At 39.5% G+C, this 23,942-nt stretch overlaps 1 protein-coding gene across 4 annotated transcripts in view; it reads left to right on the top strand.

Annotated features, from left to right (window-relative positions):
• Nucleotides 1-23,574, top strand: part of ZNF345 (zinc finger protein 345) — a 30,682-nt gene extending 7,108 nt beyond the window's left edge. For all 4 annotated transcript variants that reach the window (XM_023229238.3, XM_023229239.3, XM_023229236.1 and 1 more), the window contains one exon: nucleotides 21,478-23,574. In XM_023229238.3, the coding sequence (XP_023085006.1) occupies nucleotides 21,557-23,023 (1,467 nt within the window). In that variant the 5' untranslated portion in view covers nucleotides 21,478-21,556 and the 3' untranslated portion in view covers nucleotides 23,024-23,574. The remainder of the gene's footprint in view (nucleotides 1-21,477) is intronic.
• Nucleotides 23,575-23,942: the final 368 nt, after the last annotated feature.

Here is a 23,942-nt window from a genome sequence, read left to right as displayed (position 1 = left end):
AGTAGCTGGGATTACAGGCATACACCACCATGCCTGACTAATTTTGTAGTTTTAATAGAGACAGGGATTCTCCATGTTGGTCAGGGTGGTCTCGAACTCCTGACCTCAGGTGGTCCACCCAGCTCAGCCTCACAAAGTGCTGGGATTACAGGCATGAGCCACCGCACCTGGCCCATGTTTCTTTTTTAACTACCCTTTTCTCTTCCCCACCCCTCACCTCCGCTGTGCTATGTGAGGTAATTTCTGCCTCTACATCTTTGCCATCTTTTCTTACCAACTCTTTAGTTCACATATTGTCTTCATTGGAAAAAAAATCATCTCAGATTATTTTACCCACATTGGTCTTATCTCTCTGTAATATGGCATAAAAAACGTGATCTTAAGTATCAGAAAAATGTGGCATCTGATTTCACCCATACCACTTGTGAGTTGTTTAACCTGTGAAGAAGAGATAATAATTTTCTCTCAGTGTTTTCAAGATTGAAATAATTTATGTGCACAATACTTGATACACATCTGGTGTTGAGTAAATGTTATTTTCCTTGTTTACTTTTCACTCTTGGGACCTTTATAGCAATTACAATAGAAAGCATTTAACTAAACGCCTTTGGTTTTTCCCAGAATATCTTATATGTAAGTTTTGCTCCCTACCTACGTTGTAAATCATTTAGAACAGGATTTTGACTTTCAGTTCTCTTATATATAACTTTTCAATCCATTTTGAATTTGTTTTGCTTTAATTTGGGGATCTAAATTCAATTTTTTCTCATATACCTGGTCTTAGTCCCATATCATTTATTCAGTGATAACTTACTTGCTTTTCCCTTACTTTGTACTGCCTACTTGATGATATTATAAATAGTTTGTATTTATATATTTGAATTTTTTTCAGTTTTGATTTATGTCTCTGTGCTTCCTCCTGAACCATGTTTACATTTTCTTTCAAAAACCTTTGAATACATGATCAAATGTGTCACTTAAGATTGCTGTATTTGGCCAGGCCAGTGGCTCATGCCTGTAATCCCAGAACATTGGGAGGCCGAGGCAGGCGCATAACCTGAGGTCAGGAGTTCCAGACCAGCCTGGACAACATGGTGAAATCCCATTTCTACTAAAACTACAAAAATTAACCAGGGCATGGTGGCAGGTACCTGTAATTCCAACTACTCGGGAGGCAGGAGAATCACTGGAACCCGGGAGGCAGAGGCTGTAGTGAGCCAAGATCGTGCCACTGCACTCCAGCCTGGGTGACAGAATGAGACTCTGTCTCCAAAAAAACAAAAAAAAACAAGATTGCTGTATTCTTTATTTTCATTTCTAAATTTGTTTCCTTATTACAACAAATTTAGAAAACAGTAGGATAAAGAAAAAACAAAGGTCATCTATAATCCTGTCAATTAGATGTAGCTACCATCAAATTGTTACAGCAAATACTTAGAATTCTTTTTTTAATATGATCATTGTGTAGCTATTGATCTGTGTAACCTGTGTTTATTATGCCAAAATACATATAAACAGCTGTCCATGTTAACATTTATCTTTATCATGAATTGTAATGGCCTCATAGAGTTAGTTCACCAAGTCTTTATTGTTGAATATACTTTGCTTACAAATTATTGCCTTTATAAATAACCATCACTTTGGCCAAATGCTAGTGCTTGTTTTTTTCCTTTTCAGTAAAATTATAATTCTATATATAATTAATGAATATATTTTTCTTATAAAAATAATTTATATATTATAGAGGGGCTCAAGTCTTGTGCAGCCACAGTCCCCAATCCCAGGTATCTGCCCAAACATAGCCACTGTTATTGATTAATTTTTCATTTTGTTAACCTTTATTCTATGCATTTAAGTACATACATATGTACATACATGTACATTTCACTAAAAAGTGAAATTATAGGAATAATAGCATATGTGTATTTTATTTTGTTTTATTTTATTTTATTTTATTTACTTATTTTTGAGATGGAGTTTTGTTCTTGTTGCCCAGGCTGGAGTGCAATGGCACAATCTCGACTCACCACAACCTCCGCCTCCAGGGCTCAAGCAATTTTCCTGCCTTGGCGTCCCGAGTGTCTGGTATTACAATCATGCGCCACCACATCCGGCTAATTTTGTATTTTTAGTAGAGACAGGGTTTCTCCATGTTGGTCAGGCTGGTCCCAAACTCCTGACCCCAGGTGATCCACCCGCCTTGGCCTCCCAAAGTGCTGGGATTACAGGCGGGAGCCCAGCTGAGTATACGTATTTTAAATGTCAGTAAATACTTCCAAATTAAATTTCAAATTGGCTTGATCACTTCACAGTACACTCAGTTGTCTCCAACAGAATCAGCTTTTCTAACTGCCAGTTAGGTCACTTATTGCTGCAAAAGGTACAAAATAGCACTTAGAACAAATAATGATTTCATTTCATTTCAGATTTCATTTCATTTCATTTCATTCTTTTTTTGTTTGTTTGCTTGAGACTTAGTTTTGCTGTTGTCACCCAGGCTGGAGTTTAATGGCACGATCTCGGCTCACTGCAACCTCCACTTCCTGGGTTCAAGCAGTTCTTCCTCAGCCTCCCAAGTAGCTGAGATTACAGGCGCCTGGCACAATGCCCAGCTAATTTTTTTGTATATTTAATGGAGATGGGGTTTCACCATGTTGTCCAGGCAGGTCTCCAACTCCTGACCTCAGGTGATCCGCCCACCTAGGCCTCCCAAAGGGCTGGGATTATAGGCATGAGCCACGTCTGGCCTAAGCTAGCTATTCTTTTTTTTTTTTTTTTTTTTTTGAGGGACGGAGTCTCGCTCTGTCGCCCAGGCTGGAATGCAGTGGCCTGATCTCAGCTCACTGCAAGCTCTGCCTCCCGGGTTCACGCCATTCTCCTGCCTCAGCCTCCCGAGCAGCTGGGACTACAGGCGCCCGCCAACACGCCCGGCTAATTTTTTGTATTTTAGTAGAGACAGGGTTTCACCGTGTTAGCCAGGATGGTCTCGATCTCCTGACCTCGTGATCCGCCCGTCTCGGCCTCCCAAAGTGCTGGGATTACAGGCTTGAGCCACCGCGCCCGGCCCTAAGCTAGCTATTCTTAACCTTGGTTGCTAACCTCTGGTCCCACTCTCAGCAATTCTGATTTAATTGGTCTGGGGTATGGCCTGAGCATCACCATTTTTCTCATTATCGTTTTATGACTAATCAAGCAAAGCAGTGGGAATGAAGAAGGAACAAAGAAATCTGTAACTGGTTGTGATCAATTAGTTGTAAACACCACTTGCACTTGGACTAGCCAACCCCAATTTGTAAAAGGACACCAGATGACTCTAATGCGCCGCCACAGTTGAGAACTGATGACTTCAATGCACAGAAGCTGATAGAAAAACATTAAAATTTCATTTGATGCGGAGTGGGTTCAAACTTTGGAATATATAAAAAACTACCCAAGAGGCTGGGTGTAGTGGCTCACACCCGTAATCCCAGCGCTTTGGGAGGAAGGCGGGCGGATCACCTGAGGTCAGGAGTTCGAGACCAGCCTGGCCAACATGGTGAAACCCTGTCTCTACCAAAAATACAAAAATTAGCTGGGTGTGGTGGTGGGCACCTGTAGTCCCAACTACTTGGGAGGCTGAGGCAGGAGACCCCTTAAACCTAGGAGGTAGAGGTTGCAGGGAGCCAAAACGCACCAGTGCACTCCAGCCTAGGCGACAGAGTAAGATGCTGTCTCAAAAAATAAAAATAAAAATAAAAAGCCACCCAAGTGATTCTAATGTACACTCACGAATGAGAATCACTCAGTTAGACAGTCATGATTCGTTTTATGGAGCTAAGCACAGTAACTGTGGAAGAAAAATCAAAGTCATGTATTAAGAAAGTAGTGGAAGGAGTAGTTTTGGCGGAGGCAGTCAACAATATCTGCCATACCTGTGCACTTGCTAGCAATTTATTGTGTGAAAATACACTGGTCATCTTAGTGGTGTCTTGAGGGAGAGAAAACCTAAAGTATGTGGTACATACACATACCACATTTAATCAGCAGTCTTTAAAAAAAAAAACACTTTCAAAAGCTTTGGGTTTTGTAAATTGTAGATCTTTTTGCGTGTTTTTTTTTTTTTTTTAACAGAGTGAGTTGCTCAGGCTGGAGTATAGGAGTGCAGTGGCAAGATCTCAGCTCACTGCAGCCTCTGCCTCCCAGTTTCAAGTGATTCTCCTGCCTCAGCCTCTGGAGTAGCTGAGATTACAGGCACACACTGCCACACCCACCTAATATTTGTATTTTCAGGAGAAATGGGGTTTTGCCTTGTTGGCCAGGCTGGTCTTGAACTCCTGACCTCAAGTGATCCTCCTGCCTCGGCCTCCCAAAGTGCTGGGATTACAGGCGTGAGGCACCATACCCAGCCTTTTATGTTTTATTTTTATCTTCACTTCACAAAAACTTTTATTTTCAAAGTTCTTTTGCTTTTTTTAATGTTGAGATTCTTTTGTTGTAATATTGAATTCAAATCTGTTTTATATTATTTTTATACAGGCATTTACTTCTGTCAATTACTTTTTATCTGGTAATTTCTTGATATCTAGTTTTTGATATGTATCTTGCTCTTGTTTACCTCATTTTTAGGCTATTTGTGTTTCCATTTAGTTTCATATTTAACATGAGAATTATTTAGGAATATGTTTTGTTAACTTTAAAATTTTTATTAAATTTGAGACTTATAGAAGTTACAAGAGTAGCATAAAGTATTCCTGCATAGCAGTTACTCACATTCACCAGTTGTTACCTTTTGCCTATTTGCTTTATCATTCTCATGTGAAATTGTTTTCTTCTCTCTCCCTCTCCCTCTGTCTCTACACACACACACACACACACACACTCCACAAACATTTTATCTGTACTGTTTAAGACTAAGTTGCAGATATTTTGCCCCTTTATTTCCGAACAACAAGAATATTCTCTTACATAACCCACAGTACAGTTATTAAAATTTTAACATTTATATGATACTCTAATTCATATTTAAAATTTTTGACTCATCCCAGTAATGTTCTTTATAACAAACCACGCTACCCTCTCCCCTCATCTACCCAGGATCCACTTTAAAATCATACTTTAAATTTATTAATTATGTCTCTCTAGTCTTCTTTAATCTGGAAGAGTTGCTCTCTCTTTGTCTTTCATTATCTTGGCATTTTTGAAGAGGAGAAGCCAGTTATTTTGTAAAAAGTCCCTTAATTTGGGTTTATCTTATGGTTCATCATGCTTACATTCAGGCTATGAATTTTGTGGCAGGAATACCATAAGGGTAATATCGTATCCTTCTTGCTGCATCATCTCCGGAGATTCATGATGTTGACTTACTCCATTTCTGGAGCTGTTAACTTTGATAATTTGTTAAGGGGATATCTACCATGTTTCTCCACTGTAATACTGACAGTTGTCTATTTGTAATTAATAGATAATCTGTGGAGATATACTTTGTAACTGTGTAAATAACTGGTCACCAAACTTTTCCCCACTAGTTTAACATCCACCCATTGATAATTGATAATTATTCCTGGGTCTGTTATTAGTAAGATGTAATAGTAATAATGGCAGGGGTTTTTTTTGTTTGATTTCTATCGCCATTATTTTGTCTGTATTAATTAGTTGGCATTCTGCTATAAAGAAGAGCTTTCCCTTCTCTCCTACTTATTCATTTGTTTATGTCAATATGAATTCATAGATGTTTACTTTCCTCAATGGGTTATAATCTGTTATTTATTTTTATACTCAAATTGTCCCAGATTTGGCCAGCAGGAATGCATTCCAGCTGGCTTCTGTGTTCCTTTGACTTGTCTTCATTATTATTTGAGCATTTCCTTACTTCCTGGAATGACAAGATGTTCCAGGCTCGTTCCTAAATACTGTCTTAGCTCCAGCCTGGAATGAATCGTTTCTCTAAAGAGCTCTGGTTCCTTGGAATGTGAATATTTGGAAACCAAGATCTAGATGATGGAACTGCAGTGTTCATTCTTGTCACAATGTGTTCCATATTTTTATCTTCCTTCTGTAGTACTTAGAAACCTGGCTTCTATTATCCTCATTATATTTACGAATTTGTTCAAGTCTAGAATTTATAAATACAGAATGTGAGAATGCTAACCTCTACTATGGTAAAAATCAAACATACTAAGTAGGGTTCAGTATTTGCTTATAGTTCTCTTTATCTTTTTATTTTTATTTATTTATTTTTTTTGAGATGGAGTCTTGCTGTTTCTCCAGGCTGAAGTGCAGTGGCACAATCTTGGCTCACTGCAACCTCTGCCTCCTGGGTTCAAGCGATCCTCTTGCCTCAGCCTTCTGAGTAGCTGGGGCTACAGGCATGTATCACCATGCCAAGCTAATATTTTGTAGTTTTAGTAGAGACGGGTTTTCAGCATGTTGTCCAGGATGGTCTTGATCTCTTGACCTTGCAGTCCACCTGCCTCCGCCTCTGAAAGTGCTGGGATTACAGGCATGAGCCACCATGCCTGGCCTTTTTTATTTTTTTTGAGACAGTGTCTCGCTCTGTCGTCCAGGCTGCAGTGCAGTGGCATGACCTCAGCTCACTGCCACCTCCGCCTCCCTGTTGCAGCGATTCTCCTGCCTCAGCTTCCCGAGTAGCTGGGATTACAGGCGCCCACGACCACACCTGGCTAATTTTTGTATTTTTAGTAGAGACGGGGTTTCGCCATGTTGGTCAAGCTGGTCTTTAACTCCTGACCTCAAGCAATCCACCCACCTTGACCTCCCAAAGTGCTGGGATTACAGGCATGAACCACCGCACATGGCCAACTTCTCTTTATCTTTAGACTGGGAGTACATAGTCAAAGTATTGTGTTCTAATTTACTTGGATTTGGTTTTTTCCCCCATTAAGTTTGCTTTTGTTATTCATTTGAAATACATTTAAGTTTGTTCCTACCATTTGGCCTTTTTTGTTACTCTATTCTTGGTGACTTGATTGTATGAGTATGTAAAAATATTAGCATGCTTCCAAAAGTTAAAACTAGCTGGGTGCGGTGGCTCACACCTGTAATCCCAGCACTTTGGGAGGCTGAGGCAGGTGGATCACTTGAGGCCAGGAGTTCAAGACCAGCCTGGACAACACAGGGAAACCCCATCTCTACCAAAAAATACAGTAATTAGCCAGGAGTGGTGGTGCACACCTGTAATCCCGGCTATTTGGGAGGCTAAAGCAGGAGAATCACTTGAACCCGGGAGGCGGAGGTTGCAGTGAGCCAAGATCATGCCACTGCATTCCAACCTGCACGACAGAGTGAGACCCAGTCTCAAAAAAAAAAAAAAAAAAAAAGTTAAAACTATGCATAAAGTTATAGCATCATCACTGTGCTCCTCCCACAACCCATGTTTTGGTGATATTATTGGGCTCAACTGTGTCCCTTCCAAAATTCATATGTTGAAAGCATAAATCCCAGTGCCTTAGAATGTGAATGTATTTGGAAACAGGGTCTTTAAAGAGATAATTCAGTTAAAATGAGGCCATTAAGGTGAGCACTCATTCGACCTGACTCCTATCTTTATAAGGGAGGAAATTTGGACACACAGAGAGATGCCAAGGATAGACACAGAGGAAAGACCATGTGAGTGCATAGCAAGAAACAGACCATCTGCAAGCCAAGGCGAGAGGCCTCAGAAGAAACCAAACCTACAATCAGCATAATCTTGGACTAATGTCCATAACTGTGAACAAACAAATTTCTGTTATTTAAGCCATCCAGTCTGTGGTATTTTATTATGGCAGCCCTAGCAAACTAATACAGTGAGTTATTTACTCTTGGGTCATACTATATACCTGTCTCCCTGGGTCATACTATATACCTGTCTCCCTGGGTTATGCTGAGATTGGACCCTCATTTTAGATCTATAATGAGGATTGAGCATTTCCTTACTTTCTGGAATGAGAAGATGTTCCAGGCTCATTCCTAAATACTGTCTCAGCAGACAGAACATTTCTGGTAGATCTTACAGAGCATGAGCATGCCCTTTGCACTACTCCAGGTTATGTTATCTTAGGGTTTTCAGCCAGAGGAAAACTAATTTCTCAAATGCTGGATTGCAAGTTATTTCCACTAGTAAGAGAGGTCACCACAGTGACTTAGGAGTTCAAGATTGCCAGTTTCATCTGGGTCCTATCCATATGTCTCAACTCCAAATTTCAGGATCCCATTCTTTGCCAGTCTTCTTTCACATGAAAAATTTGACAAGACTGTGAATTCAACATTCATCATAATTCAGCAAGCTGAGCAATTGTGTGTTTTTCAGCAATGTCAGCCCTATGGCTACAAGAAAGGGGAGATTCTTTTTTTTGTTGTTGTTTTTTTTGAGATGGAGCCTTTTTTTTTTTTTTTTGAGACGGAGTCTCGCTCTGTCGCCCAGGCTGGAGTGCAGTAGCCGGATCTCAGCTCACTGCAAGCTCCGCCTCCCGGATTTACACCATTCTCCTGCCTCAGCCTCCCGAGTAGCTGGGACTACAGGCGCCCACCACCTCACCCGACTAATTTTTTTTTTTGTATTTTTTAGTAGAGACAGGGTTTCACCGTATTAGCCAGGATGGTCTCGATCTCCTGACCTCGTGATCTGCCCATCTCGGCCTCCCAAAGTGCTGGGATTGCAGGCTTGAGCCACCGTGCCTGGCCAAGGGGAGATTCTTTTAGGATTTTTATGAAAATGCTTTCATTCTCATTTTGTGACTTGAACTGAGAGTTAATAAACCTGAGCTTATCAGCTTCTCTTTATGCATTTAAGTTAACGTAAGTTAATCCATCCCACACCGCAGTCCTTATATCATTACTGCCATAATGGTCAAGTACAGCAACTATTTAGCTCCCAAGGCATGTGCTTTAATTGACACTGCATTCCAATCAACCATGGCCCAATTAATTGTAACGTTACTGCATGCCATGAATTTCTACCAACCCAAATCCCATTGGCACGGAACTCTGCACTGCAGTCAATCCCAAAGGATTAGCAAAAAGGTACTAAAAGGCGTGACCAAACTAATCCCAAAGTTCCGTCTTTACAGGCCTTTCACCTGGAACCACATCAGGTACCAATTCTGTTGCGGTCAATATCTAATCAAGGAACAGAAAACACACAGTAATTTGAACTAGAAAAGTTTAATATAAAAAATTATTAACTATCATGGAACTAGAGTAACAAAGGATTGACCAGTAAGAAGTAAAGGAAACTCAAAAAACCATGGGAATTATAGCCATAAAGAGCAGCCATTGATTGGGCACGATACCTCACATCTGTAATCCCAACACTTGGGGAGGCTGAGGTGGGAAGATAGCTGAAAGCCAGGAGTTTCAGACCAGATCCTGTCTCTACAAAAAGAAAAATAAAACAGCCAATTAGCTAGGTGTGGTGCATGTGCCTGTATTCCTAGCTACTTGGGAGGCTGAGGAGGGAGAATGGCTTCAGCCTAGGAGTTTGAGGCTGCAGTGAGCTGTGATTGTGCCTGGGTACCTGGGTGACTCCAGCCTGGGTGACAGAGTGAGACTTTGTCTCTAAAAAATTTTTTTTAAATAATAATAAGAGCAGCCACTACTAATGGTAGAGAGTCCAAGGAAGAAGCCCTCCCAGGGCTAACATCTAGGCCTTGTTGGAGAGTGCACATCTGTGACTTACTGAATGACAGTAATTGCTGTGATAAAGGGCTGGGATTAAGATGAGGCAAGTGAGACAGTGAGAAGCATTCACCGTCAGATGTAGCTACACTTGCATGACACTGAGACAGAATGCCTCAAATTTTGCATTCTGGGTTCCTCATTCTTAAGACAGTCATCGTCAGGGTTATACGTGCAAGGTTGGCATCTGAGCGCGAATGCCTCAAGTTTTGTGCCATAAGCGCCTCACTTGCCTTAGCCATGTCCTGTTCCTGCTGCGGAACTTGCTGGAAATCTGTCCTCTAGAATTTGCCAGTAATCCATCCTGTGGGGCAGACTTGGTTGTCTTACCAGAAGCATTTGCTACGAAACTTTCAGATGAGGCTACTGGGTGCTGCTGGCCACTTTGTACTTTAAGAGCCGAGAGCTAGAGAAGCTGCTTGACTGAGGAAGCCTGGTAAAGTCACTCATGCTGCAGGAACTGGGTGCTGGGGAAACTGAATGTGCTGCAGGAGGTGGACCTGGATGCTGGAGCCACCTGCCAGGCAAGCACACCAGAACCAGAAGGGAATGCCCCTTCCTCCTGCAGTGTCTTTCAGACGTCCACTACTGGTAAAGCTTAACATTGTTCTGGCAAGGAAAAATATTTCTATAGCCCAGGTCTACTTTTGCAGAGTGAAAAAATGGTGAATAAAGGGTGAATTTGGAACTTAGGGGCAATACATTGACAACTGGCACATAGTCTTTTAAGAATTTAAAGTTCATTTTTAAAAATGTAAGTCATTTATCTAGGACTGATTTTGCTGTTTAGGTATGACATGAGATACGGATATAATACTTTTCAAAATATTATTTATTTATTTATAGAGACAGAGTCTCACTCTGTCACACATGCTGGAGTGTAGTAGTTCGATCTCGGCTCACTGCAACCTCCACCTCCCAGGTTCACGTGATTCTCCTGCCTCAGTCTCCTGAGTAGCTGGGACTATAGACACGTGTCAGCACACGCAGCTACTTTTTGTATAATACTTTTTTAAATGGATGGATGATTATATCTTTTGAATTTTTCCATATAGGCAATCATAAGATCTGCAAACATCAGTTTTGTTTCTTGCTTTCTAGTACTTACATGTTTTATTTACTACAACCTGTATGGACATGCACATATTTGATGTGTCCCTTCCTGGTTTTTGTAGGTATTGTTCACCAGAATGAGGAAATTACCTTCTACTCATAGCTTGTTCAAGTTTTGTGTTTCTTCTTACAGTAACTGGATGTTGGGTTTTATCAAATTCTCTGATTGTCGTAGACAAATGTGCATTTTTCTCTCTAATCTGTTAATATAATTAAGCGCTTTTTTAATGTTGAAGCAACCTTGTTTTCCTTGGATAAAATCAACTTATTCATAAAGTTTGCTTTTTTAATTATTGTATTCAGATTGCTAGAGTTTTATTTAGCGTGTGTGTGTGTGTGTGTATTCATAAGTTATATTAGCCCCAAGTTATTCTCTTTTCATATTTAGTATTTTGTCTTATTTGGTATCATGGCTATTAGACTACTTTCTTCAGATGAATTGAAACATGTTCTTTCTGTTTCTTTTTTCTTCTTTTCCCCTCAAAGTTTGAGTTTTTTCCTGAAGTATTTTATATATTCAGATACATAAAATCTTTTTAGGTTAAGTGATAATACCCATATAACCACCATGAAGATTAGAAAAATACAACATCGCTAGTACCACAAAGCCCTCTGCCTGCCCAAACCAAATTCATCTCTTTCACTCTCTCTCCACTCAAGTGTAACTATTAAGTAGATTTTGTAAAAATCATTCTCTGCTCTTATAATTTTTTGCCAACTTTGTATAACTCCCTAAAGGATATTATACAGCTTTGCCTGCTTTTAAACTTATATAAATTGAATCACAATATATGTGTCCTTTTTAAGTTTTGTTTTGTTTTGAGACAGAGCCTCACTTTGTCGCCCATGCCGGAGTGTGGTGGCACAATCTCATCTCACTGCAACCTCCACCTCCCGATTCAAGTGATTCTCCTGCCTCAGCCTCCCAAGTAGCTGGGATTACAGGCATGCACCACCATGCCTAGCTAATTTTTTGTATTTTTTAGTAGAGACGGGGTTTCACTATGTTGGCCAGGCTGGTTTCGAACTCCTGACCTCAAACGATCCACTCGCCTCGGCCTTACAAAGTGCTAGGGTTACAGGCGTGAGCCCCTGCACCTGGCCCATGTTGAATAGTTTAGATATATCTTGTTGATCTCCACTATTATTTCATAACCTTTGTGACTGTATCACAGTGTATTTTGTCCAACATATTTTTTATGTGGATAATTGGTGGTTTCCAGCATTTTACTCTTAATAAAACTGTTATGAACATTCTAGTGGATGTTTTACCTAGGAGTGGAATTGCTGGGTAATAGGGAATATACATGTTAGCCTAGATAACCAAATTCTTTCAAAGTGGTTGTATGAAAAAGTAGTCTACTTCCAACAGTGTATATTTGCCGCCGCCTTTGCCACATTTTTGCCACATCTTTACCAACATTTGGAATAGTGATACTTTTTACCTACCTAATATACTTAGTAATATCTAATTATGGTTAATTTGCATGACCATGACTTCTAATGAAACAGAACATCTTTTCATTTGCATTATCTTTTGTCTCCTTTTCCCATTTTTTCCCCAAGATTTGTTCATTTAGGCAAAATTCACATGAGATACACTTAACTGTTTTAAAGCGCATAATTCAGTGGTATTTAGTATAACGTCAGTGGTATTTGCTGTATTCATAATATTGTGTAACTATCGATTCTCTCTAGTTTTAAACCTTTTTCATCTGCCCGTAGAAATACCCTGTACCCGTTTGAAGCACAGACTTTTAACTTGGATGAATTTAAATGGATGTATCCTTTCTTTCATTGCTTGTGCTTTAGGTGTCAAATCTAAGAATTAACTGCGAAATCTGAGGTCATGAAGAATTAGAAATCCTGTTTTTTTGAAAGAGTTTTATGATTTAGCACTTCTGTTTAGGTTGTTGATCCATCTCAAGCTCACATTTTATATTTGCATGTGTTTATCCCATTGTCCCAATACCATTTGTTGAAGAGACATTTCTTTCTCCATGCAGTGGACTTACTGTCCTTCTGGGAAATTTATTAGTCATAGATGTTTGGGTTTATTTCTGGTTTTTCAGTTTTATTCCATTAGTTTACAATTCTGTTCTTATGCCAGTCCTATGGATTACTGTAGCTTTGTAGTAGTAAGTGTTACAATTGGAAGAAGTGAGTCCTACTTTTTCATTTTCAATATACATTGCAGTTCCATATGGATTTTGGGCACGCATTGCAGTTCCATATGGATTTGAGGAGTGGCTTTTCATTTTTTCTCTTTTTTGAAACGGAGTCTTGCTGTGTCGCCCAGGCTGGAGTGCAGTGGCAAAATCTCGGATCACTGCAACCTCCGCTTCCTGGGTTCCAACAATTATCCTGCCTCAGGCTCCTGAGTAGCTGGGATTACAGGCACGTGCCACCATGCCCAGCTAATTTTTTTTTTTTTTTTTTTTTTTTTGAGATGGAGTCTCGCTCTGTCGCCCAGGCTGGAGTGCAGTGGCCGGATGTCAGCTCACTGCAAGCTCTGCCTCTCGGGTTTACGCCATTCTCCTGCCTCAGCCTCCCGTGTAGCTGGGACTACAGGCGCCCGCCACCTTGCCCAGCTAGTTTTTTGTATGTTTTAGTAAAGACGGTGTTTCACTGGGTTAGCCAGGATGGTCTTGATCTCCTGACCTCGTGATCCGCCCGTCTCAGCCTCCCAAAGTGCTGGGATTACAGGCTTGAGCCACCGTGCCCGGCCAATTTTTTTACTTTTAGTAGAGACAGGGTTTCACCATGTTGGCCAAGCTAGTCTCGAACTCCTGACCTTGTGATCCACCCGTCTCGTTTTCCCAAAGTGCTGGGATTACAGGCGTGAGCCACCGTGCCCGGCCTGGCTTTTCATTTCAAAGGCCACTGAAGTGTTAATAGAGATTGCATTGAATCTGCAGATTATTTTAGTGAGTATTGCCATCTTCATGTTAAGTCTTCCAATCTACGAACATGGGATTTTAATCTGTTGCATCTCCAACTGATGTACTGCAATTCAGTTCTGGTACTAGCTACCCAGAGTTAGTGTCAGATTCCATAGGTTTTAGCATATAGTCCCCAGTAAATCTGCCCTTACTTTAGGCCAACTAGCTACAATTCCAGTAAGTTCCCATGACTCCCTCCCCCTCCCCCCTTCATTTAGTAATTTACTGCAACTCACAGAATTCAGGAATGCACTATACTTTAAATTATAGTTTTATTATGAAAGATAAGGATACAAGTTAGGAACAGCCCAGTAAAGAGACACATAGAGAAAGGTCTGAAAGGGATCTATACACAGTTTCTATGCCCTTTCCTGGTGAAAGCAGGTGTGTCACCCTCCAAACACATTGATATGTTCAACAAGGAAGCTCCACTGAACTTTGGGGTGGAATTTCATTATGTAGGCATGATTGATTAATCATTGGCCACATGATTGAACCCAGTCTCCAGCCCCACTTTCTTCCTCAGAGATTGGGCTAACTAAAAGTATTTTCGATGACTGCCCCAATTCCGAAGCTACTCAGGGGTCCACCATGAGTTACCACATTAGCATAAACTCAGGTGTGATCCATAACAAAGACATGTCTAGCTCTGTGCTAGGAACCCTAGGACAAAGACCTGACAAATTATTACACAGGGCACAAACAAGACCGGGAGTGAAAATGACAATGTCTTCCTATTTATTTAGTGGTTTCTTTTCTCTTGGATCATTTAGCTTTTTTTGTTTGTTTGTTTGTTTTGTTTTGTTTGAGACTGAGTCTTGCTGTGTTGCCCAGGCTGGAGTTCAGTGGCTTGATCTCGGCTCATTGCAAGCTCCACCTCCTGGGTTCAAGTAGTTCTCCTGCCTCAGTATCCCAAGTAGCTGGGATTACAGGCACACACCACCACACCTGGCACACCACCATGCCTGGCTAACGGTTTTGTATTTTTAGTAGAGATGGGGTTTCACCATGTGGGCCAGGCTAGTTTTGAACTCCTGACCTCAAGTGAGCTGCCCGCTTTGGCCTCCCAAAGTGCTGGGATTACAGACTTGAGCCACCGCACCCAGCCCATTTAGCTTTTTATTAATGATTTGAGAAAGATCTTATATTTTACATGGTAGTTCTTTGACAGTTAAATATTTTGTAAATATCATCGCCCATTCTGTGGCTTGCATATTTTTAACAGATTTTATTCATAAGTGAGCTGTGAATCACACTTATATTGTTACACAACTTTGTTTTCCATGTAATTAATATTACCTTTTTGTCCATATATTTATCACTAATTTATATTCAAAATCTACTGGAAAATAAGTCTCTTCCCGGTATGTTCTGTCAGCTTCTTAGGTTTAGAAACATCTCTTCTATGATCCTTTTTTTCTCTACTGACTGCTTGTACCACTATTACTCTAGAATTCTGTCTTCTTAAATTCACTGCCCTTCTGTGTTGAGTTGTTTCTTGGATTCCTTGCCTTCCTGTTTCTTGGTTTGGTTCTTCTTCTTGATATTGGTGGCATGTGAGAAACGATGAATGAGAATTGAATTTTGTGAGTTCTAGTATATTTTTCAACCACTATATTGATTCTTTGGCAGGGCATGGAATTCTACATTACAAATATTTTTCCTCAGAATTTTAAAGTTATGATTTCTGTCTTATAGTATTATTTACAACTCCAAAGCCATTTTCATTCCTGGTCTTTGGTTTATACCCTGTCTTTGCATTTTGGAGCCTTTTAGGGTATTTTCTTTGTTTCCAGTGTCCTAGAACCTAATAAAAATATATCTAAATGTAAATCATGTTTTTTAATGCTACATACCAAGTGGGCCCATTAAATATGGAGAGACTCATGTCTTTCAGGTCTGGGAAGTTTCCCTTAATGCTACTTTTTAGAACAATCTGTATTTTCTGTTTCCTTTGAAAAATTTCAAACAGAGAGAAAAAAAAAAGACTATTCCAGTGAATTCTGAATACCCATTTTCTTCCTCTGTTTGGGCCACTGTAACAAAATACCATAAACTAGTTATCTCATGAACAAAAGAAACTGATTTCTCACAGTTGTGAACGCTGGAAAGTACATGATCAAGATGTTAGCAGATTCAGTGTCTGGTAAGGACCTGCTTTCTGCTTCATAGTTGGCACCTTCTCTCTGTCCTCACATGGTAGAAAGGGAAAGGCAGTCCTCTGGATCCTCTTTTATAAGGACACTAATTACATTCATGAAGGCTCTGCCCTCATGACCTAATCACCTCCCAAAGGCTGTACCTCCTTACCCCATTACATTGATACCTAAAGTTCAGCATTTCATTTGGGGGTTGGAAGTACACAAGCATTCGGACTCTATCATCCATCACCCAAATTTTTCAGTTGTTGCCATTTTGCCACATTTCCTTTATCTTTATTAATACACATACATACACATTTTTTTCTGAGTCATTTGAAAATATGTTGGGGACATCTTCACATTTTACCATTAATAATTTTAACATATATCTCCTTAGTATTTACAATATATCTCCAACCTAAGAAAATTAAAATGGACTTACTAATATTCTTAAGCATTTTATGTTTAGACAGCTCCAGTGGTTTTCAAACTCTTTATTTAGCTGCTATTGTGTTTCTTTGTTTATTTGTTTGTTTGTTTTACTTGGGTGTGTGTTTTCGTGATCTAGGATCCAGTCAAGATTTATATATTGGTTCTGTCATTGGATCTCTTTAGTCTCTTTTATTCTGGGACAGTCTCTCATTTTTTGTTTTATATGACATGAATTGTTCAGTGTTTTTTTGAGACAGAGTTTCACTCTTGTTGCCCAGGCTAGAGTGCAATGGTACGATCTTGTCTTACCACAACCTCCGCCTCCTGGGTTCAAGTGATTCTCCTGTCCCAGCCCCCTGAGTAGCTGGGATTACAGACATGCAGTACCACAGCCGGCTAATTTTGTATTTTTAGTAGAAATGGGATTTCTCCATGTTGGTCAGGCTGGTCTCGAACTCCTGACCTCAGGTGATCTCCCCACCTCGGCCTCCCAACGTGCTGGGATTACAGGCATGAGCCACCATGCCTGGCCCTGCTTTATATGACATTGAATTTTTTTAAGAATCCAGGACAATTATTTTATAGAATGTCCCATAACCTTTATTTGCCTCATGGCTTTCTCATGTATAGGAAGCTTAGATTCAGGTGAATATATTTGGCAAGCATACCACATAGGTGGTATGATGGTACATCTTTTATTGTATTACATTAGGAGGAACATATTGTCAGGTTGCTCCGCTACTATTGATTCCAAGTGCTATAGTTTGGATGTTTGTCCCCTCCGAATCTTATGTTGAAAATTTCCCCGCAGTGTTGGTGGGGCCTAATGGCAGGAGTTTCTGTTATGGGGGTGGATCCCTGATGAATAGATTAATGCCCTCCCTGGGGGTCAGTGGGTGAGTGAGTTCTTGCTCTTATTAGTTCCCACAAGAGCTGGTTGTTAAAAAGAACCTAGCACCTCCCTCGACCCTCTCTTTTGCTTCCTCTTTCTCCACATAATCTCTGCACATCCCAGCTCCTCTTTGCCTTCTACTAGTGGAAGCAGCCTAAAACCTTCATCAGAAGAAGACGTTGGTGCCATGCATCTTGTACAACCTGCAGAACTGGGAGCCAAATAAACCTCTTTCCTTTATAAGTTACCCTCCCTTAGATATGCCTTCATAGCAACACAAGTAGACTAAGGCATCAAGTTTTACCACTTAAGATTAAGGTGGTGAGTACCAAATCTTTCTATTATACAGGTATATGTTTTTCCCTTTATAATTAATAAATAATCTGTAGAGTGATACTGTGAGATCAAGTGAATATCCTTTTCCCCAGCGCAATTCATTATCCAATTTTAGAATCCATTGAGGATCCTTGCCTGACTCTTTTATCCTATTGATGATTTTAAAATGGTGATTTTCGGGTTCCTCCATTTCTTCTAGCACACTTTATAGATTCTTAGCAAACTTCTAAAAATGATTTCTTCTCAGCAGATGGTGGACTTTGTTGCTTGACCTCCCATATTTTCCTATTTTGCATTTCTGTATCTTTTTTGTATGGGTTTTAAAGATATTTTATTTATTTTTGAATGATTTATTTTTATTCCCACTTTATATTTTCATTTTCTATGAATACTTTTTTCACTTAATATTTCTTTCATATTATTCTATTCTTGTATCATGTGGAGTAGCTTCTCACATCCTATGAGACTATACATTGTGACTTGAGGTTTTCTTTGTTCTCCTATATAGTCTGTCTTCTGAATTCCTTTGGTTGCTTTGTTTACTGTCTTTTATCTTACAGGCTTTTCTCAAATATCTAATATTTGCCTATTTTTTGTTTATGTTGTTTTTGTATATATTTAAGTTATACAACATGAGGTTTTGATACATATTATGAAATGGTGACTGTAGTCAAGCAAATTAACATGTTCATCATCTCACATAGTTACACTTTTTATGTGTGTGTGGCAAGAGCACCTAAAAATCTGCTCTCTTATCAAAAATCTCAAATACAATACAATGTCATTAACTATAGTCCTCATGTTGTACATTGGATCTCTAGACTTATTCATTCTACATGTCTGAAACTTTGTATCCTTTGACCTGCATCTCCCCACTTTTTCCCTGACAGTCCCTGGTAACTACCATTTTGTATGCTATTTCTGTACTTTTTTTTTTACATTCTACATATAAGTGAGATCATGCAGTATTTCTCTTCCTCTGTCTCCCTTATTTCACATAGCATAATGTCCTCCAGTTTCATGTCTGTTTTGGCAAATGGCAGGATCTCTTTCATTTTCAATGGTGAATAATACTCATTTATAGGTATCATAATTTCTTCATCTGTTCATTAGTGGACACATAGGTTATTTTCACGTCTTGGCTATTGTGAATAATACTGCTTTGAACATGTGGGTGGGTACACATATCTTCATGAGGTGGTGATCTATTTGTAATTTAGAGTGGGCTCTAAGAAGCTGTATGCTAAATTTTTGTATGTTGATTGTTAGACTTTTATGGGTACTTAGTTCCCTCCACTTCTTAAGTTTTTCTGGGGTTCTACAGCATAAATCATACACTTTTTTACACACAAAAATGTGTAACTATATGTCGGCTTTCCTTCTAGTTAAGATTATATCTTTTTGGTTGGTCATCATTCATCTTACACTTTCAACTTAAAATGTTGGCTGGGCATGGTGGCTCATACCTGTCATCGCCAGCACTTTGTGGGGCTGAGGCAGGTGGATCACTGGAGGTCAAGAGTTTGAGACCAGCCTGGCCAATATGGTGAAACCCCACCTCTAAAAATACAAAAATCAGCCAGGCATAGTGGTGGGCGCCTGCAATCCCAGCTATTTGGGAGGCTGAGGCAGGAGAATCACTTGAACCTGGGAGGCAGAGGTTGCAGTGAGCTGAGATTGCGCCATTGCACTCTAGCCTGGGTGACATGAGTGAAACTCCGTCAAAAAAAAAAAAAAAAAAGGAGCCAGGCATGGTGGCTCACACCTGTAATCCCAGCACTTTGGGAGGCTGAGGTCAGGAGCTCAAGACCAGCCTGACCAACATGGAGAAACCCTGTCTCTACTAAAATATAAAATTAGCCAGGCATGGTGGCACATGCCTGTAATCCCAGGTACTCAGGAGGCTGAGGCAGGAGAATCACTTGAACCCGGGAGGCAGAGGTTGCAGTGGGAGCCGAGATCACGCCATTGCATTCCAGCCTGGGAAACAAGAGCGAAACTCCATCTCAAAATAAATAAATTAATTAATTAATTAACTTAAAATGTTTTGTTGTTGCAGCTTCCTCTTTAATTTCCTTTTATGTGGTGGGTTTGTTCCTTTTTACAAATTCCTTTTCATTCCTTTTAGTGAGGTTTTGGAAAGGGTACAGGGATAACTGCATGTGATCCACTGCCCTTTTTCAAAGAAATTATGTCCTATGTCTCGAGAAATCTAGTTTTTATATGTTTATTTGTAAGGATAATACATTTTGAAAATAATTTATTATATTAGCTATTCAATAAATGCATTTAGTTTTTTTTCATGTACCAGAGTTCAAGTTGATTAAATTAACAGATATTATCGTTGTCTCCATGAAGCTTGGCTCTATTGTAGCAGAGATTAAACAAGCATTCAAACAAATATGAAAAATTTAACTGTAGGGAATGGATGTGTAAATTACCCATTATCAAAACAAAACACAAACAAAAGAGGAAAAAACAGCTCTGAGAAATGATGATAGAGTGTGCATAATTAAGACTGAACATGCAGGAAATATTTTAAAGATATATCGTTTAGCAGAGATCTAAACCATTGCCAGAAACTTGCAAGGCCAGGAGTAGGGGCAGTGGATATAGGGGGCCATTTCAGGCAGATGAAATCATGATGGGGATGGGTGGGTACAGTTTTGTGCATTTGAAGAACTATGAAGGCCACTGTGGCTACAGCTTATTGTTGGGTGGGAGGGGGTGCAGAGAGGGATATTAGGTTGTAGAGACTGGCAGATCACTGAGGAACTTTTACGAGCAAGTTCATTTTAAGCAGAACAGTTCCACGCTAAATATCACTCTGGGTGCTAAGGGTGCAAAACTGGAAATGCAGGAAGCTAGAAGAAATGCTGCTTTAGTGTCCAAGCAAAAGGTAATTTTGATTTGGATTAGCCAGTTGGAGATTGGAAGAACAATTTCAAGACATATTTAGACCTGCTGTAAACAGGATTGTTATGTGAATTGTAGAAAGAGATTGATGCTGGAATGTTTTCACTTTTTGGGGTTTGAGGTATTAACTCAGGGCCTTAGATAGTATTTTTAAATCCATTCCCTTTCCTAGTCTCTACTTTTGTGGCAAATAAATCTCCCAAAATAATAAGCACTGCACAGTTACTTTATGCAAGAATATAAGTAGATTAGGTGTGATCAGAATCATTCCATAATCATCAAAGATGAGGTTCAGGATATTTATGTATCTTCATCTTTATATATCTTCATCTTTCTTGCAATCTTCTAGTAGTATCACATTGCCTCCTGTCTTGTCTTCCCTTTCCTCTCAGGTTAAAACTAGATTCTGTTCCTCTATTGTAGCCCTTACTGAGCTCCTCCTTCTCTCAATGTTATAGAATTTGGAGGCAAACTCAACCATAACAAACCACATTCTAACCACAGATGAATCTTCCCTCTCCATAGTTCATTACATACTCATTTAGCACATTAGTCTTTATTCAGAAACTGCTGTCTGTGGATTATTTTTCTTTTCTGTCTCCATGAGTTTATCTGCAAATTATGTTTATTACTGAATCATCCCAGATTTTCCACCCCAGGAAAAATGTAGTGCTCCAAACAACCCTGATAATATGAGAATTACCCTCATTTATAAATGTTTATAACACTAGATTCATTTCTTAAGAAATTAAGACAGGGCCAAGACATCTGTATAATTACCAAGCTTTCAAAGTCTGCAGGGAACTTTAAACTACTGTTTAAAAATAATCTGTTTCCTGAATACCTCCTTCACTTTCTAGTCTGAGTTTTACTCATTTTCTCTGCTTCCCTAATCTGTTTGTCAAATTGCCCCAGTCATGGTGTGAGAACTGTATAAGCAACTCAATTTTTTATGAAAATTAAATTGTGGTTGTCTTTCGTATCTATTATAAACATTTAATCTCTCCCAGAACACAAAAAAGTGAATGTTTGCTTTTATATTTTCTTTCAGACTATGAATCAAAGTTGAGACCAAGAAATTATTTCTGAAAAAGGATATTTATGGAATAGAATCATCCTGATGGGAGATAATGGAAAACCTTACAAAACACAGCATTGAGTGTTCAAGTTTCAGAGGTGATTGGGAATGTAAAAGCCAGTTTGAGAGAAAACAGGGATCTCAGGAAGGACATTTCAGTGAAATGATATTTACTCCTGAAGACATGCCCACTTTCAGTATCCAACATCAGAGAATTCATACTGATGAGAAACTCCTTGAATGTAAGGAATGTGGGAAGGATTTTAGTTTTGTATCGGTCCTTATTCGACATCAGCGAATTCATACTGGTGAGAAACCTTATGAATGCAAAGAATGTGGCAAGGCCTTTGGTAGTGGTGCAAACCTTGCTTATCATCAAAGAATTCACACTGGTGAGAAGCCTTTTGAATGTAAAGAATGTGGGAAGGCCTTTGGTAGTGGCTCAAACCTTACTCACCATCAGAGAATTCATACTGGTGAGAAACCCTATGAATGTAAGGAATGTGGGAAAGCCTTTAGTTTTGGATCAGGCCTTATTCGACATCAGATCATTCACAGTGGTGAAAAGCCTTATGAGTGTAAGGAATGTGGGAAGTCCTTTAGTTTTGAATCAGCCCTCACTCGGCATCACAGAATTCACACAGGTGAGAAACCTTATGAATGTATAGATTGTGGTAAAGCCTTTGGCAGTGGTTCAAACCTTACTCAGCATCGGCGGATTCATACTGGTGAGAAACCTTATGAGTGCAAAGCATGTGGAATGGCCTTTAGCAGTGGTTCAGCCCTTACTCGGCATCAGAGAATTCATACCGGTGAGAAACCATACATATGTAATGAATGTGGGAAGGCCTTTAGTTTTGGATCAGCCCTTACACGACATCAAAGAATTCATACTGGCGAGAAACCTTATGTGTGTAAGGAATGTGGGAAGGCTTTTAATAGTGGCTCAGATCTCACTCAACATCAGAGAATTCACACTGGTGAGAAACCGTATGAGTGTAAAGAGTGTGAGAAAGCCTTTAGAAGTGGTTCAAAACTTATTCAGCATCAAAGAATGCATACTGGTGAGAAACCTTACGAATGTAAGGAATGCGGGAAGACCTTTAGTAGTGGTTCAGACCTTACTCAACATCACAGAATTCATACTGGTGAGAAACCCTATGAATGTAAGGAATGTGGGAAGGCCTTTGGTAGTGGCTCAAAACTTATCCAACACCAGTTAATCCATACTGGTGAAAGACCCTATGAATGTAAAGAATGTGGAAAGTCCTTTAGTAGTGGTTCAGCTCTTAATCGGCACCAGAGAATACACACTGGTGAGAAACCCTATGAATGTAGGGAGTGTGGGAAGGCTTTTTGTAGTGGCTCAAGCCTTACTCAGCATCAGAGAATTCATACAGGTGAGAAAGCTTATGAATGTAAGAACTGTGGGAAGGCTTATGGGAGGGGTTCAGAGTTTCAGCAACATAAGAAAAGTCATAATGGTAAGAAACTCTGTGAATTGGAGACTATAAATTGAAATTATGTGCTGAAGGAAGGACTCTAAACATATGACATAAGAAAATTCATAGTGGTGAAAATCTCTACAAATAGAACTAAGGTACAAATGCCTTACTTATGCTTCATAGGTTAGTCAGTCTAAGAAAATTTATACAGGAAAAAAGTCACCCCAAATAAAATAAATATTTGAAGATCCTTATCTATATTCATTCCTTCATTACTTTGGAAAATTCTTACTTGTGAATATTAAAAATGAAAAAAAATCATTTATTGTATTTTGCCTCTATTTTAAACATTGCAAAACTCATTTCTGGGTTAACACTACTATATTTTTTCAATGATCTTTTTCTTTGTATTATAGAGAATTACTGATTCATCTAAAAGTTATTTATTGCAAGTCTAAATTTATCCTTTTCTTCTTTCCTGATTATCGTCCTAACACCATTTATTCAATAACCTTGTCCATTTCATAGTGTTTTTTATCGACTATTTGATGGTAAGATACATTTGTATTCACATAAAGATTGGATATCAGGTCAGGGTCGGTGGGGTTTTTTTCTTTTCTTTTTTTTTTTTTTTTTTTGAGACACAGTCTCATTCGTTTGCCAGGCTGGAGTACAATCTCGGTTCACTGCAACCTCCACCTCCCGGGTTCAAGTGATTCTCCTTCCTCAGCCTGCCGAGTAGCTGGGGCTACAGGTGCCCGCCACCACGCCCGGCTAATTTTTTGTATTTTCATTAGAGACGGGGTTTCACCATGTTGGCCAGGATTGTCTCAATCTCTTGACCTCGTGATCCATCGGCCTCAGCGTCCCAAAGTGCTGGAATTACAGGCATGAGCCACCGCGCCTGGCCCAGTGTTTGTTTTTTAAATTTGCGTATATGTATCTATGTTTCATCTTGTTTATGGTGAATAACTGTTACTTTTAAGTATCCTT

Source organism: Piliocolobus tephrosceles, chromosome 21 (genome assembly GCF_002776525.5).
Source record: "Piliocolobus tephrosceles isolate RC106 chromosome 21, ASM277652v3, whole genome shotgun sequence".
In the NCBI taxonomy this organism is placed as follows: Eukaryota; Metazoa; Chordata; class Mammalia; order Primates; family Cercopithecidae; genus Piliocolobus; species Piliocolobus tephrosceles.
This window is presented reverse-complemented; position numbering and strand designations above follow the sequence as displayed.